The sequence below is a fragment of the Grammomys surdaster genome, unplaced genomic scaffold, assembly GCF_004785775.1.
Source record: "Grammomys surdaster isolate TR1022 unplaced genomic scaffold, NIH_TR_1.0 126051, whole genome shotgun sequence".
NCBI classification, from domain to species: domain Eukaryota; kingdom Metazoa; phylum Chordata; class Mammalia; order Rodentia; family Muridae; genus Grammomys; species Grammomys surdaster.
In genome coordinates, this window is record NW_021620862.1 from 2,700,218 (window position 1) to 2,718,554 (window position 18,337).

Sequence of the window (18,337 nt, forward strand, 5' to 3'; positions counted from 1 at the left end):
ACACACACACACACACACACACACACACACACACACACACACACACAGAAACACATGTATGACACTGAAAATTTCAAGTCTGCTTTATAATTAATTTGATCTGGGACAGACAATGAGAAACGTTCTTGGGAAAACTTCGTTTACTTTAAATCTCCACCCTCATTTGTACAGTTCCTCACAAAAAAAATCTGCAGCTGTGCTGTTTTTGGATTCTTATCAAAATACTGACTCTATGCTCACATGAAAAACCAGTAGTAAGAATAGTTTTGCGAGGAAGGGGGAAGGGAGGGAATACTTTTGTTCTCATACTCATTATTTTGGAATAAATGCCTAAATTTTACCTTTATTATCTGCCATATAAACCAACAACTCTTCTTTAAAAGCAGTTAAAATAAATATGAACCAATTACATATATAATCTACAACTTAATATTTGTTCACCAAAAATAGATGGCATTCCAAGTATCAAGCCTCATGTTGTATCTAACTTTATTATACATTTTCAAAAGAAAATTTCATTTGATGAGAAAAGGTAGCAACTTAATAAACTTCCTTCATAAAATCATTTATTAAATCCTCAGTGAATAGTCCTACCAGAAAAATGCTACACATTTGCATAGCTGAGGCATTAAGAGTTCTTACCAAGGCCTCTCTGCCACTTTATAAAACATGGAAACTGTGACTTGCTTTCCTTTGTAGAACTGAGTAACTTTTGTTAAACAGGTGGTTAGTGGTTACTCTAGTTACTGCAGCTCCACAAACAGAAACCATATGCTTTTTATGTGAAGGATGGCTTCAGTTAAGTGTTCTGTATTTATAGCAGGCAATATGGATAAGCTGATAATTTAGTCTAATCAGAAGAGCATAAAGAGATTTGTACTTTCATTTATAAAGGTAGCAGCAAAGGTTTAAAAATAAGTTAGTAAATTAGAAAACAAATGAACTCTCATCTTTTAGCTAATCTTTGAATCACCTGTGTTCTTTCATGGTCTAGACTGCATTTTTTGGGCTCTCTACCTAAAAATAATTATGTTCATGATTACCTGATTCCACAAGGTTCCTAAGAATTCAATAAAAACAGTACAATCTGTGATAATTTCTGAGAACATGAAATACAGAGATTTTGTCAAAGGGGATAATTCTCAGACACAACCAGCACAAAACACTTGGAAGTATTATTTTATTTGAACATCAGCAATTTTGAGGCAGTAGAGCAGCTAACAAAGATAAATCATTAGTACTATCAATAGTCAATATCTAGGAAATAATAAAGTGTTCATGGGCAGATGAATTAATAAAATATGGTACACACAACATAGTATTGTTCACTGTTAGAAGGGATTTTTGACACCTGCTACAGTATTGCTCAACCTTGAAGACAATGTTAAATAAAACAAGCTATTCACAGAAATATAAACATGTAATTTCAGTTATGTGAGGTACTTTCAGTAGCAGAAGTCAGAGTGAGAAAGGAAAGTAGTTGCTAAGACCTGGAGATGGGAGCACTGAAGGAACTACTGGTTAATAGTTCATTTAGTTTTACAGCTGAATAGTGGTGCTGGCTGTACAGTATCATGTATATATACTAGACTTAAATGTTTAAGACGGTAAAATGTATACACATGTATCTTATAATTTTCAATTGGGGAAAATTTTAATTTTCCTTCTTTCTCATGTGTGTGGAGTCATGTGAGTGCACATGCATGCACATTCATGTGGTAGCCTGATGCTGGTGTTGGGAAGCATCTTCAATTGCTCTTCCACAATATTTATTGAAACAGGGTCTCAAATTCAAGCCTAGAGCTTACCAATACAGCTAGTTTTGATAATCTCACCTCCCAGGGCTGGAATTTAGAGCAGACTGCTGTACTTACCCAGTGTCTATGTTGGGTTTCTATGATCTGAACTCCAGTCTTCACACTTGTTTGGTTAAGTGCTTAAATCAGTGAGCTATTTCCTTAGCCCCAAATGTTAGTAATTTTATGAACAATTATTGTTAGGAAATGAAATTCTGACCCTGGGTGAACTAACTCCAAAGTCAACCCTAACTCCAATAAAACAAATGTGTTTCCTTTCCAAAAATTGAACTTTCTCCAATTCTACATTTCTGTCCTCCTGTGCAACCCCACCACCACCCTTTTTATTTCAATCTCTACATACCACTATGTAGTCTGCATATCCTTTAATTTCTTTTGCTCTCTGGTATGATTTAAATGAAGGTATTTGTTGTAGTTTGGATCTTAAATGCCATCCAACAGCCTCATGTGTTTGAATACTGTTTGGGGAATTCATGAAACTTTTGAAGTATCAGGCCTAGATGGCAAAGACTACTAGGGACTTTGAGAGTTCTAGTTTTGCCCTGTTTATGGTCCAGCTTTCTGCTTTCCAATCTGCCTAGTTTTAAAGAAGTCAGACCCTATGCCCCTGTTACCCTCCAGCTACCAGACCTTCCCTGCTGTGCTAGGACTATACCTTGTGTAAAACCAAAAAGAAAACCAAAAAGTAAAACCTTTCTACAGATTCTTTCTACTAGGTATTTATTAGGTATTAATCTCCTAGTAGATTATTTCTACTAGGAGAAAAGTAATTAATATTGTATTTCTTTCAAAATTCATGTTGAACGTTAATCCTCAATGCAACTGTATTAAGAGATGTGGCCTTCCTCCTGTTGCCAGGCAGGAACCCTAGTGGAGGAACCAACCCTATGACCCAAAATTTAACCAGTCTATAAGAAATACAGGGATGGGGGATGGAACAGAGACTGAGGGAATGGTAACCAATAACCAGCCCAACTTGAGACCCATCCCATGGTCAGGCACCAATCCATGACACTATTAATAACATTCTGTTATGCTTGTAGACAGGAGCCTAGCATGGCTGCCCTGAGAGGCTCCCCCCAGCAGCTGACTCAGATGGATACCAACTCCCACAAACAGTGGATGGAGCATCGAGATTCTTATGAAAGGATAGGATGAAGGATTGCAGTCTCCGAAGGGGATAGAAACTCCACAGGAAGACCAACAAAGTCAACTAACCTGGACCCTTGGGGCTCTTAGAGACTGAACCACCAACCAAAGAGAATACATGGGCTGGACCTAGGCCTCCCCACACATATGTAGCAGATGTGCAGCTTGGTCTTCTTGTGGGTCCCAAACAACTAGAGCGGGGAGTTATCCCCAAAAGCTGTTGCCTATACCTGGGATATGTTCTTCTAGCTGGGCTGCCTTGTCTGGGCTCAGTTGAAGGGGATGTGCCTAGCTCTGCAGAGTCTTGATGTTCTAGGTTGGGGAGATACCTGGGGGGCTCACCCTCTCAGTGGAGGAGTGGGGAGGGGGAGAAGATTATTGCAGGATGTGGCAGGAGTTGGCCAGGAGGAAGAGGGGCAGTGAGTGAGATGTAAAGTGAATAATAATAATAATAATAATAGATACAGCCTTTGGGAGGAAACAGAATCAGCACACATATGAAAGACACAGAAACTAAGACGGAGCTTCTTGTTCATCTATTCCATTGCACACTTAGATGATGCTATCTCTAGGGAAAAGACCTTCAGCAGATATTTAACTTGCTAAAACTTTAAAAGTAGCCTTTGGAGTTTTCACAACTATGAGACACAAGGCTGTAGGCAAGCCTTTTCTTAATTACTAGTTGATGGGGAAGGGTCCAACCTATTGTAGGTTGTGCCATCCCTGGGCTGGTGGTCCTGATTCTATAAGAAAGCAGGCTGAGCAAGTCTTACTAGCAGCACCCGTATCCTACCCCCATACCCTCTGTATCAGCTCCTGCCTCCAGGTTCTTGCCCTGTTTAAGTTCCTGACTTGGTTTTCCACAATGGACTGTGATATGTATACCAAATGCTTTAGTCATGGTGTTTCATCATAACAATAAAAAAACCTAACTAAGGCACTGACAAAAGTATATATCATTTTTGTAGTTCTTTTCCTATGGTTCCCATTTTATTTTTAAGAACATATTTTCAATCTCCCCCTCCCCAATCCCCTGATGCTACTGATCAAATCCAAACCCAACAGCCCACACATGGTAAGCAGTATCTACACCGAACTACATTCCTAGTGTTCCAATTCAGATTTTATATAGTGGCATAGGAGTTTATCAACATGTAATTTATAATTTATTTAAATTGGTTTTAAAATTATAAACATTAAAATGGACATTTCTCATAGATCTGTGTGGAAATCACTGTTTTCCTTTGGTTTGAAAGAACTGTATCAGATCCGATGCAAACAAACAAACACAGATTTTTAAAACTCATACTAATTTCAAAATGAAACTTTTTTCCCCAGTCCTGGGTTTACATAAATATTTTATAATTTTTTCTAACTTGATAAAAATATTTAAGTAAAAAATTAGTGATAAAGTCTAAGATAGAATCATGCCAAATTAAACAAGAACAGGGAAGAATATGTGAAAGAGATAATAAATAGTAGCTGGTAAATTATCAAAGTGTGTGCTTTTTGACTTTTAGAAATTTTACAATATATAATAACTATATTTAAATCTGTAAAAGAGTAAGTAAACATTAATAAGCAGCCTTTACTTTGCAATGTGTTAGTTGTACAATTTAGGAGGATTTCTCTTGAGCAACCACAGCAAGTAACAGTAAAGTCCTCAAAATATATTTGGACACTAACACATATTCCCAAGGGTTCCAAATTCATGGATCCAATAAACTCAGATGAAAAATACTGGATGGAGAGAATAATTATGCATGTTTTGAACATACACAGAACATAATTTTCATTTGCCATCATTCACCAAGTGATACAGAGTAAGTATTTGTAAATACTGCATTGTATTAGGCACTGTAGATGACACAAAGATAATTTAAATAATGTACATAGGAGATCAACCAGAGATGGCTTAGTGGGTAAAGGCACTTGCTGCCAAGCCTGATGACCTGAGCTAATCCCTGGAACTCACACAGTGGAAGGAGTGAACTGACTCCTCCAAGATATCCTTTGGCCTCCTCTTGTATAGCATATCATATACCCACATACATATACAAATAAATGTAATTTTTTCCTAAGAAGATGTCAATGGTTATATTGCAAATACTATTCCAACTTTATTTAAAGGTCTCAAGCACTGGAAGATTTAATTCTATTTAGATACCAAGGGATAATTGCTTTTGTGTGTGCCTGTTCACCCTGTTATCCTGTGGACTGAAGACAGGGCCTCTCACATGTTAAGCACAAAGTCTAGTACCGAACTATATCTTTAGCTCTTATATTTTTAAATTACAGTTCCACAGAAAGTCTTCTATTTCCAATGTGTTTTCCACCAAATTATTTTATACTTTATGCCTCTTTCCTAAAGAGGTTCCCTTTCCCCTTTCCTTGAATTTGCTCAAATCAGTTTTCTGTTTGCCTGGAGTGTAAGACTCCTTCCTATTCAAGCTCTAAGGTTTGAATTTGTTTTGTTATTCCATAACATATAATAAACCTTTACTAAGTATATTATCTAGCAGAACCAGAAGTCTTAAGGCTTGCTCAGTAACCACCAGTTAAGAGTGTGTGTGTGTGTGTGTGTGTGTGTGTGTGTGTGTGTGTGTGTGTGTATTTAAGTGACTAAATGTGATACCATGACTGGATACTCTTACCTTCAAAATTCCTTTCTTCCCTTGGCTTCTGGGGTACTACACAATTTACTCTCTTTCAGTTTACTGGTGGTGTTTACATTTCATGAATCCTTAAATCTTCTCAGAATTTGTGTCTTATATATACCATTACCTACTTGATACGTTTACTTAGATGTTCAAAAAAGATTCCTAACTTTATAGAAACTCTTGATTCTGTAAAGCCAGACATGGACAACTTTCACTATCACCATCACAGTTACTCTAAACAGTTAGTGTAGATCACTCCAATTCATTCTTAGCTCATTTCATTTCCATACTTGCACCCCTTTCACTGCTATCTATAAAACAAGCCTTTCAATGTCCTCAATAAATTCCCACGGCACTTAAATAACATCAACCAATAAAAGCTCCATCCCATTTTAATTCCTCCTCCTCTTCCCTTCTCTCACTCATCTGAAGTCACAGTGGCCTCTTTGTTCTCATATTCACTTATCCCGTTCCTTGCAGAACCACACTGCATGTGAGATTATTCTCTACCCAGATACCTACATGTCTTCACCCCCCTCAAGATGGAATGTTAAATATCTGGGGTGGGGTGGTGAGCACTGTTTCTGAAGACTTATTTCTCAAACACTCAGGAATAATAGCATTCAAGATGGAAGGAGGATTAAGATTATTATTTGTAATTGTTTGAATTGAGAGATATATAAAATATAATAAAGGTACTTCATTGCATTGGAAAAAGTGGTAATTCAGTATTTATAAAACAGGGGTAAGGGCAGGCAGTGGTGGCGCACGCCTTTAATCCCAGCACTTGGGAGGCAGAGGCAGGCGGATTTCTGAGTTCGAAGCCAGCCTGGTCTACAGAGTGAGTTCCAGGACAGCCAGGACTACACAGAGAAACCCTGTCTCAAAATAAACCAAAAAAAAAAAAAAAAGAAAAAGAAAAAAAAACAGGGGTAAGAAGGAATTGCACACAGTTTAAAAATATTGAACCACTTGAACCATTTGTATGTACTCACACCTTAAAAATAAAAAGGGAAAGTCTACCATCCTTCATCCTTTAATTAATTTTATTCACTTTCTTTGCCTTCTCTTCTGTCAACTGGCCTTAGGTTTTATCAGTATCATTTTAAAAAATTCTGGCCAGTTTACATGTTAATTCTGCAGCTATGGTCTAAATACAATTGTAGTAAAACCACTGTTCTAATTTCAAGCCATGCAGTAGTGTTTGCAGTCTACAGTTGTCACAAACTTAACAACAGCAATGCCTTTCTTGGCGCTGATAAACTCTGCTTCATAGCACCTTTCCTTACTCAACTTTATTATCATATAGTGACATTATCATCCATATCCTCAAAACTCCTAGTTTCATTCAATTCCTTTGTTAATCAAGAAAAAAAGAAAAGATACCAAACTACAAATACTTTTCATTACTTTTGTATCACTTCTCCACCCCCAGCATATTTTATGTGGCACTGATTCTATTTATAAATCTGTTTGGATTTATCCTTGGCTATGACAAGTACTCGGACAGGATGGAGACATTAGAGATATGGCTTATTAAATTTATAAATGTCCAAAAGCCAGGAAGGGAAGCTAATCCCTTGGATAAGAAGACAGAATCATGATTCAAGAAAATTTCAACAAATTTGTACTATAGTTACATTAAAACAGATAAAAGTGAGTAGAAGGTAAGGGTAAATCATTGCTTTAAAAATATCACCCATGTTATAAACGGAGTATGTGAGACTAGTAAATATGAATAAGGATATTTATAGAGACTGCATCAGTAGTTTTCAGAAAAAAAATTTTCAAAAAACAAAATGAGAACCAACACAAGGTTGTTGAGTTTCTAATGGTTAAAACATTAGAATAAAACAAACCTTACAACTAGTGTCAAAGAAAACTTATGACTTATTAACAATATCAGTTTCATAAGAAAGAGCACTTTAATATTAGGAAAGCAGTACAGAATTTCACCCTTAATTACAAGAAAGTAACTTACAAGAACCATGATCATCCTCCCCATGGATGTCTCAGAATTGAAAAAACATTACTGTTGTTAAAGATATGACACAACTTCAGACTGCAAATAAAAGTACATGGCTTTAAATAAGCAATAAGTATACGGCCAGACCATAGCTGCAGAATTAAATATGGAAATTATATTGGGAAAAAACCAGCATCAACTCAACTATCTCAAATCATTTAGAGACAAGAAAGGTAAAGGAAACTATACAACAAGTAAGTGGTAACTTTGAAAAACTTTATTGAGAATCTACTGTATTGTTTTTAAGATAGAACTACAGCTAATGGGAAGAATTCAGATAGTAAAATCAGTATTAGATTGCATGCTTTTATAATTCCTGGGTTATGGCTGACTATCACCTCCATTCCGTTTCTCTCCCACCTCTCTGACCCCACTCTCTGCTCTCCATCTCCAGTATTCCCCGTTCCAACTCACGTGTGTTCTTATCTTTCCTGTTCCCTAAAGAAAAGAACTATGTTACCCTCTCATGGGATCTTTTCTAGTATCCTAGGTTCTACATACACTCTGTGTGTGTGTGTGTGTGTGTGTGTGTGTGTGTGTGTGTGTGTGTGATAAAGAGAGGAGACAGGCAGAGACAAAGAGATGATCAAAATATGAAAATGCCATAGCAAAAGCTATTACTATAAAATCCCAGAGCTCCTATCTTTATCCAGAAGACAGAGATTTGTATCCTGATTCTCGCTCCTTCCTAGTGTGGCCATACTGAATAAAAGCCCTCTCTGCATCTCACTCCTCTCTACTCTCCATGGAGCAGATGACTCAATCTCATTAGCTGGGACCTCCTCTGGCCTAGGACTCAACCTAGGCCTGTCACTAAACATTCTGAAGGTTAAATGGATTTCCTTTCAAGTCCAGGGGAGAGTTCAAGGCAAAGCTGGATCTCAAGAATTTTAGCAACATGTGGCACACTGTACAGAAGACTTGTAAAATGCTTCCAATTCCAGCATTATATTAATGACAATAAAGGAACAAGTATCACTTAACTTACTAAAAAAAAAAGGTAAGTTAGAAGCATTTTGACTTTTGTCAAAACACAAAGGTTCAGTTACAAACTCAACAATTCTGTGATATGTGCCATAAAAACATATTAACTAACTTTGTGCTTCAAGTTTTTTAAAGACCTTATTAAGACTTTATGTGTTTTGCTTGCATGTACAATATTCACCATGTATGTCTCTGTTGTCTGGAGGGCAGAAGAGGGTGTCTGGCTCCTTGCAGCTGGAATTACAGGTGGTTGGGAACCACTTCTTTGTTGTTGGGAACTAAACTTAGGTCCTTGGAAGAGGAGCTAGTGATCTTAACTGCTGAGCCATGTCTCCAATCCCAAGGTTTTAAACTTTAAATGTATAAGATAATACTGTGATAAAGAAGGATGTTTTAAAAAAAAGAGAAACCTGCCATTTAGCAAGCGCTCTATACAGTGTATTATTCGCCTTTTCCATAATATCCCCAAAGAGAAATATTTCCTATAGTATTTATTAATTATTAGTGCACTAAAATGGTTGCTTATTCTCTGCTATGTTTCACTTGGTTTCAGTTCTATAGAATGCTTGGGACTCTTCACCCTTTTACCGTTACTATTGTATGAAAGTAATTTATATGGCATTAGTTTTCCTCCTGTTTCTTCTATGCTTTTGTTTGACATGAAAATACATTTCATATTTGCTATGTTACTTTGCCTAAAAAATACATATTCTGTTGCACAATCATTTCAACTAAACTGGACAATAAAACCAGTTTAGTTGACTACAGATGTTTTCTTATTCTTTTATACCACAAAAAAAGTGAACTCACTACTAAACACATCGCTCATAAAACATTAGAGCAAATACATCAAAGCTCATTTTGCCAAGGGTAGTTACTAAAATTTTCATTGTTAAGAAAATTAAAGGAGAAAAGATGGTCTGAGGCTTTTATGCCACTAAACAAGACTCTACTATTTCGGTGAAAGAGGTCTATGCTTAATGCTTTAATCATTATCTATCCATCAAATATTGGTGTATTAACTAATCTAGAAAAACTTGTAACTATACAGATATTTTACAGCTTAGTGTCATCTATCATATTCTTTTTAGAATAGTACACTATTTAGCAGTCTGATGTTTAAGACAGAACAAAAATCATTATGCATTAAATAGTGAAAAATATTTATCAGGACCAGAATTTTGTTAAGTGAATAAACCATACAGGGTCTGTTAAAGGACTTAAGTAAGCAAGACGACCAGACAGTTTAGATAGACAGAACCCATGTAAATGCTGGGCAGGCTTGGTGACCTATGTGGGGATGTACAGTGAAGGCTCAGAAAGTAAAGATAGGAGATCTCTGGAATAAACTAGCTAGTGAGACAAGCTTTAGTCATAAGCTGTAGGTTCAACAAAGACATCCTGCCTCAAAATGAACAATGTAGAAAAGCAATCAAGGAAGATTTCGGTCTCAGGCCTCCATGTGCACAGGCATACATGCAGGCCCCAACACATGTAAACATTCATATACACATGTAAATACACCACACACACATGGAAAAAAAAAGAGAAAGCAAACCCATATAGATACAAAGTTCAAATATTAAGCTTTAACCACTAGAGGTGCAGTATCTGATTTCTACCAGATGCAATAATAAAATTGAGTTTTGACTCCTCCCCTGTAAAGAAAAATAAGAAAGTGAAACAAATGACTAATTATGGAATTTTAAAAACAACCCTGATATTTGTATTAGCATGCAGAAGTGATACTGATGTTTTTTCTAATGCTAAAATAAGAAACATGAAGATTATGTATTCCACACAAAGCAATTTTAGGATACTATGAAATTTATTGGTAAGATATACTTAAAATTTTACTAAATAAAATTCACACATGGAATCTGATTATGATTTTTTTTAATTGATTGAAATCTAAGCCAAGCCAAGCACACCATTAATCCTAGCACTAGGAAAGCAGAGGCAAGAAAAATCTCTCAGTTCAAGGCCAGCCTGTATACAGAGTAAGTTCCAGGACAGCCAGAGATACACAGAGAACCCATGTCTCAAAAAACAACAAAACCCCCACACAAACAAACAAACAAGAAACTGGCTGTAATTTAATATAAACTAACATTACAATCGAGTAGAATTAAAGAGCAAAAGTTAAGTGTTAAAAAATCCACTCTAGCAAAAGAAGCTCCCCCAATATTATCAAAAGGTGAATTCTAGTGTAAGTTGAGAAGAATATAATTCATTAAAGAAAAACCAACATCATTAAGTTCTTGTGTGTATATTTTATTTTTAACACAGGTTATAGAGTTGATCATGCTATAAAATATTAGGACATATATTGCACTTTGGTTATTAATAAGCAGGGAAGACTTTTTTTTTTTTTTACAAAAAGCACATTTTTCCTTAGTTTCTAAAACTCAAGCTCCACTTCAGTATAATAAGTAATATATGTCACAACATAAGGATTAAATTAATACAACTGTGAGAATAGAGTTAACTGATGCAGACCACTCAAAGAGCACATGGAATATGTTCTATCCATTTGTGCAGGACAGGGGACTAGGGTACACACATAGGAGAGATCACACTGCAATAAAGATCTTTGTTTTGTTTGGCTCTGCCTTCCATTGCTTCAGAGTTAGCAGACAAGTCAGCCAACTTTGCCTGTTAGTATCTTAGTTTCTGTTAAGCCCACTTCAGACTCCTGTTTTAGGACATCAACATTTCACAGTACTTTTCAAAAGGAAAACCTAAAAGCTGCGCAGGTTTTATTTTTTAAAACAATGGCAAAAATACAGACTGGCTAACTTGCTATTTCTTAGTGCTCAATTCCTCAGTCCCTGAAGGCTAAATACATAGGGCTTTATCAGTAAAGATTTAAGTTCTGTATTTATAACTCTCACATTGTCCCTTCACTTGCTCCTCTTCCTCATTCTGCTTCATCCTATGGTCTGCTTGTCTTAAGCAAAAAGGTTGTCAAAGCACTGCAAATACCATAAGCTTAAGATGTCAAATGATTTTAAAGGATGCATTTTTCAAGTAAATTTATTGTCTGCTTCAACAAATTCCTCTCCAGCGGTTGAATTTTCATTAACAGAATAAAAACGAATCAACTTCAGAAACTAAAACATAGCTGGCCTATTTTTTTGTTTTGTTTGCTTTAAGTCTATCCTAATGTATTCCCTTAGGAACATGAACGCATTACCCACCCAGTGGAAAAAAATAATTCTGCTGGTTCATTTCCCTGCTAAACAACAGCTTCGCTGTCAGGCCCTACCTAAGCCCAGCCTCATTGTTACCTGGTAATTTTATATTGATCAGCTTGGCAGACTTGGGACTCTAGCCTGTACAGCCTGTCTTTATATTCTTTGGGGATCGGGGGTCAGGACGACAGTTTATACTCAAGATCAGAAAATAGAGATCACATGACTTAGGACACAATTCCTTGTCTTCCCTTACGTGTCACGCAGCTGCTATTTCTCCCCCTTGAATAAAATGGAAGTGAACTAGACCCAAACCGTACAACTGAATCTTGGGACAATGAAGCCCACAGGAAACCACTCGCTCCTGCCGTGGGTTTACTATCGAGCTAGAGGCTACGTGGGTGCAGTCGCCCCGCGAGCGGCGTGACAGCAAGTCTTCCACGCCCTCTCAACGCCATCTGAAGGCTCGTCGTCCGTCACCCCCTTCCCAACGCCGGCACCCTCCTCACACCCCGAAACCAACCCTACAAAAGGGATGGGCGCACTGGAAAACTCCCTTCCCCAGCGGCCGCGCAGCCATTCCCTCGACGCACCTCCCGCAGCGTTCCCAGGCAGCTCAGGCTGCGGCTGCACAAAGCGGGAGTGAACAGAAGAGGACCGGGCGCACTGAGGGGAAGCCGGCCCGGGGCAGTCGGCCGCAGCCCATGGGGGAGGGGAGGGGATTGGAGGGCGGCGGCCGCGCGGGGCGTCCGGGTGGCGTCCCTCGGCCTCCAGGCCCGCACTCCAAGCCGCCGCGGGCCGCGCCCGGCTCCGGCCGCCGGAGCGGAGGATGTGCAGAATCCCGGGCCGTGCCGACCCCGAGCGCATCACTTACCCCTCACCGCAGAGAGGGACCGGACCGGGAGGCGGGGCGCGGCGCGTCCCGTCAGTCTCTGCCACGCTGTCCTCTCCCCACCCCCTCGCCGTTGTCCTCGTCGTCGTCGCCGCCGCTGTGGAGCTGGGGCCCCCTCGGTTCCGCTGGGCAATAACGTTATTCCACACACGCCCCACACATAGCGGGAACGGCAGCGAGCGGCAGCTCAGTGCGCAGGCGCCTCGCAGAGGGCACCGAGCCAGGCCCTCTCCCTCCTCCAGCCAGGGCCCAGCGATGCCTCACTGCGCAGGCGCCAGACCCAGACAATGAAAGGGGGCTTTGCAGAGGGTCTCACCCATACGCTCTAGCAGCTGCCCACTGCGCAGGCGTGCCCTCAAGACCCGCTTGAACAATGAAGAGCGGCTTGGCTGGAGTGGGACCGCAACCAACCCGGACTACGATTCCCAGCGGGCAGCGCGCCAACTCCACGCGGAGGGCGGGGTTCTGGGCAAGCTAGGAGTTGCAGTGTCCGCCGCCTTCACAGTCTGGCTGCTTGGAAGGTTTACACTTCATTTTCCAAGGAAAAACAATTTTGACAGAAATCCTAACTAAAACCCATTTTGCAGTGAATCCTTGCGAGGGCTGAGAGATCAACTCCACACCGGCCCGTTGTGAAGAATCGAGCCCGTTCTGTAAGCGGGTCGATTCAGCTGGCTGAGGATGGCAGGACAGCGGAACTAATCCAAGCTATGCAAAAGGAAAGGGCGCGGCCTGCCAACCCGTCTCTTGGCAACGGGCTCAGGCCGCTAAACTGCCGGAGTGGCACCCCGAGCGCATAGCCCTCTGGGAAGTGTAGTATAGTTTGAAGGCTCATAGGACTCTCGAAGCTGCAGGCTTTGAGCTTGAGAACTACAATTCCCGACGTTCACCATGAGGGCCAGGGGGTAGGAAGAGCCCCCAGGACCTCGGTCCGGGGTTCCTGGCTCCCTAGTGACAGCAGCGACAGGAAGCAGGCAGACATCCCCCAACCCCCAGCGCTAGGCCTGTCCTCGGAGGGGTGTACTGGACACTTTCCCGCATAACTCCCATCTCTGACCCCATGGCGAAGTCCCCAGGGAACTCTACCCTGGAGGACAGTCTGGGGCTATACCAACGGAGTCTCCGGGGTGAGTTGCTCCGAATCTCAGTGCCTAGTAGCTCCTAGGTACCATGGGCTATAGGGGTTTTTTCCCAGACACTTTCCTTGAGCACTAGCCAGGGTGTGGAGGAAGAAGACGGATGTTGCTCTGATCTTATGGATGAAATCTTTTAGTTTTGTTTTTAGTATTAAGCAGCATTATTACCTCTGATTCTTGTGGTTACCTGACCCAACAAGGGACCTACATCTTGATTTAAGTGTCTTATCAACCAGTACCAGCACAAACTCATGGGCAGCTCCATGCCACTTTCACCCTGTTGCCATACTGTTGCTGTTTAATCCAATAAATTTTTTATTTATATTTCTTACACATGCAAACTCTGGTGTAGTATAGCAAATCTGACATAAGTTCAGAAACAAAACACTAATAGTTATTTGAAATAATACAATATTTACTGACTACATTATTTTCATATAGCAAAGCATTTAAAACTTTATCTTACTAATGTCCCTCATTTTACCTGTCAGGAAACCAAAGCTGGGAGAGGTTGAGTTGTAGGTCAAAACTCACACAGCTAAGGTAGCAGCAAAGGCAGGGATTGAGTTCAGGCCTATCCATCTTCAAAGCCTATGCCTTTCTTATTAATCAAGTCATAATTAGTATAATCGAAGCCTATTTTAGTTAATTCAAGTTTTCTGAGCAAAGTACCAGAATAATGATTATCTGGCAAAGTGCTATCCGTACTTGTAGCTAGCTAGCTAGCTCTGTTCTTTTGACCATGTTCGAAATCTCTGGAAACTTGAGACTTTATTATAATGAATTGTGGTGTCAACTACAACATGATTTTTATGGAGAACAAATGAACAAAATGAATAAAGAACACAAAACTGATTTATTTTCAGAACTCAAGAAATTATTAATCCGTAGTAAGAAATGCATATTAGGGGCTGGGAATGTGCCTCAGTATTAGAATGCTTGTCTGGCATGTGAACAAGAAGGAAGGAGAGATGGGCAAGTTATTGTGGTACATAGAAAGTGAAAATTTTACTGAAGCTTTATTCTACAGGTTATGATGTACTTTTTCCTAGTCTGCATTTTCATAACCCCATATGCAGTGGCCTACAGTTAAAATATTTGAATCATTTTTAACCTGAATTATTCAGCAAATAATAACCGAATGCCTGATTTGGGTTAGTCATACTAGGTGATGAACCGACAACTAGTCTCTATGGTGTGGAGTCTTTGGATTAACGAGGAAAACAAAAAACAAAGTGATCGCAGATTGCTCTGGTTTAAAATAAGGCTGGTAACCAATGTTTGGCACGCAAATGCTTATTAAATGTTAGCTGCTAACATTTGTTTCCTATAAAATTTAACTTTTTTTTTTTTTGAGAAGACTGGAAAGTTTATCTCCTTACGACTTTGTAGGCTATTGTTTGTCATCTGTGATGTTACAGATTGTTAGCAGCCTCAGTATTAAAACTATAGGATGGTGAAATTAAATGCAGTCCTCCTCCTATTGATATTTCAAGAGCTGGTGGATTCCAAAGTAACTGCTTCTAACATTTTTGTTGGAATCAGAAAAACTCTGTGTTCAATGTATAAATGGTTATAATCTTTTTTATACTGGTTAAGTTTTTCTGTCTGTTTTTGTTGTGGTTGATTGGTTAGTTGGTTTTTTTCATCTAGTTCTTCTGTGACATAATTTTGGGCTTTTATTTAAATACTGGGGACCATTTAATATTAATCATTTTGATATAGACACATGATTGATCTGACTAGGGCAATGGAATGAAGCAATGACGGACAAGTAACATCATTCTGGGATACAGAGGGCCTTGGTTTCAGATGGAGACATAGCAGCAGCAGTCTATAAACTCAGCCTCAGTAGGGAGTTTCTGTAGAGGAACAGTCTGATGCTGCAGTCATCTGGGATGAGGAATCTGTGGTCTGTAGTTTTTACATGTACTGGTTTCAGCTAAATGTCAGTCAGGTACATCCATGCCCTGCCACTCTCCAGAGCCTGACCTGGGGAAGGCCTTCCCATTCCGATGGGTCTGAGGCACTGGATCCTTGACATGGCTGCTCATGTCAACAACACACACTTACTCGGGACTTCATTTCGTCCCACACATTGGGGGACTGCTTAATATTAAGCATTTTGATATAGTCATAGGGCTAATTTCAAACTAATTTTATAGAAGTGGGTATAGCTTGATGGAATAACATTTGCTTAGACCTGGACAAGGTCCTGAATTCAATCCCGAGCACCATAAAAAACAAATCTTGTAGTAATATGTGTAGCAGTACTGCTGTGGCTTCCAGTAATAGTAACATGAAGTTCTAATTAAGATAATTTTAAAATTTATAATTGACATGATAACCATTTAAGGTCAAAACATTTGACCAATGGCAAATAAGGGGTATAGAAAAAGAGATAAACATTTGAAAAAATTAACATTTTAACAATGATTCAAGAAGTAGATTTGAGTTTCTCCTGGTTTTCAGGATGTATTGCTTCTTGATTTAGTGACTTTCGTACTTGTGCTTCTTAGCATATGCAATCATATCTAGAAGGAGATAACAAAATGGGGTCAAATCTGACCTTGAGCTTAGTCAAATGTCCATTACATAGTTCCTTTAAAGTAAACTTTTGTTTTTAAGAGGTCAAACTGTGGTGAATATGACACCATTTGTTATTTCAAGAGTGTCCAATATTTAAGAATTGTGTTATAAAATGTCTTCTTTAGTTTATGCATACGGAAGAATAATAAAGTATTGGTATTTATTCATATTTCTTCCTGAGATTTTAAAAGCAGTGTACATTCACTAATTGCTATTATTCTTCATTTTTATGAAGTAGCCACAGAAGCATTCAAGCTTCCCGAATAGTCACAGTGAGCGTATCACTGGTGTCCTGGGAGCCACAGCTCAATCTGGGACTAGGAGGGATTTGGAAGGCCTCTTGGTGGGTGGCCAAGTGTTTATTTACTAGATGTTTTAGGTGTTAACACATTTGAGCATGCAGTTTCAGTTTTTAAAAGGACAGAGATCACAAGGTCATGGGTTATCTGTCCCTACTAACAGAGCCATGCGTCATCCCTTGGTGCATCCTGGGCTGTGTGAATTCAGCTTATCACCTGACCAAATGATTCCTGTCTACCTTTGGCTGAGTGGGTATACCATTCAAACAAGCCTGTTCTTTGACAGGAACACATACTTTCTCTTTTATGTGCACTCTGTATGCAGTTTTCCCCTTTCCCTTCACAACATTGGTTTCTCAGCCTGTGGATGGAATCTGTGGTGAATATGACAGAGTCAGGAGAAAATGTGTGACTAGGCGGCAGATCACGGAACTTCCTGTCAGTTTGCTGATTAGTATCTGTGTGACTTTGGATCAGTTAATAAGTTGGATTTGGATTTCTGTTTCCTCATCTACAAACTTAAAAGTTTGAATTAGATGTAAGAACTATTGCCTGTGGGAGCAAAGACGGCAAAGTGTGGAAGGGACTTGGTGAAAGACTAGGAAAAGAACAGGAGTGTGGGCACACTGTACTTGTGCTTCCTCCTGGCTTCCTTCTCCCCTGCATTTCCTGTTCTTCTGCTCTTTATCTAAGAAGAAAGCCGAGCCCAAGCCTACCTACGAGCCGAGTCCGCTCTGTCTCCTCAAGAATAAGGATTGTGCTAGCACCTTGTGAAATTAGAAAGAGGTTGGACTGGTGCCTTGAAAGTGAGAAGGGCTATGGCACAAACACCAGTTTCGAGGAAAGGCCTTCCTTCTGTGTTCGATATTGTTGGAGATAGTGTTGATGGAGGATGATTTACTTGGATGTGAGTGGCACATCTCTCTAGCTCCTGCTAGGGAAGACTTCATATCTACAGAAGGGATATGTAACAGCACTACTAACAGAGAGTTTTGCATGTGTGCCAGCTAGCAGTGATGTCATCTGGACCTTTGGCCTACTTAAGTATACATGTTTATCTTTGCGGAAAGATACTATTTTTCTCAGATTTACTTACAAAACTTACATTTCTTCTCTATTTCCATAAATATTTTCTTGATTTTTCTTTTTATTATTTGCCATATGTTATTTGTACTTATATGTCTGTAGGCACACACACAAAACACACAGACACACCTACACATACATATGAAAGCACTTTGAGGGGGTGTGAAAATGATCAACATTTTGTTTATCTAGTCATGTTACTTTTAGTACTTTTAGCTTTTATAGTTCTTTTTTAATTTTTTTTTAACTAGAATGAAAATCAAAAAGCAAGGTGTGATGAAATTGGCCATTCCAGTGCTGAGGAGGCTGAGGCAGGAGGATTTCTAGTTCAAGGCTACTAAGGGTAGTTGAAAACAAAAGTTAAAAACAAAATCTCAGCTTTCTTTACTACTGAGGCAATAATAGGTAAAAGACGAGATTTAACAACAGACAGGAAGGGTGTTCACAGCAGTCACCCTACAACAGACAGGAAGGGTGTTCACAGCAGTCACCCTACAACAGACAG

The 18,337-nt window shown here is 39.3% G+C and overlaps 2 protein-coding genes across 14 annotated transcripts in view; one reads left to right on the plus strand and one right to left on the minus strand.

The window, feature by feature from the left end:
• The window catches only part of Cep170 (centrosomal protein 170), an 87,359-nt gene extending 74,572 nt beyond the window's left edge, over positions 1-12,787 (minus strand). For all 11 annotated transcript variants that reach the window (XM_028755236.1, XM_028755235.1, XM_028755234.1 and 8 more), the window contains exon 1: positions 12,705-12,787. The gene's annotated coding sequence lies outside the window, so the exon portion shown is untranslated. The remainder of the gene's footprint in view (positions 1-12,704) is intronic.
• Positions 12,788-13,456: 669 nt separating this feature from the next.
• Sdccag8 (serologically defined colon cancer antigen 8) overlaps positions 13,457-18,337 on the plus strand; it is a 213,391-nt gene continuing 208,510 nt past the window's right edge. For 2 of the 3 annotated variants that reach the window (XR_003709718.1, XR_003709717.1), the window contains exon 1: positions 13,726-13,849. Coding sequence is in view for 1 of the 3 variants with exons in the window: in XM_028755297.1 (XP_028611130.1) it covers positions 13,783-13,849 (67 nt within the window). In the remaining 2 variants the exon portion in view is untranslated. Of the gene's footprint in view, positions 13,850-18,337 lie in introns of all 3 variants that reach the window. The other variant, XM_028755297.1, reaches the window with a different exon arrangement.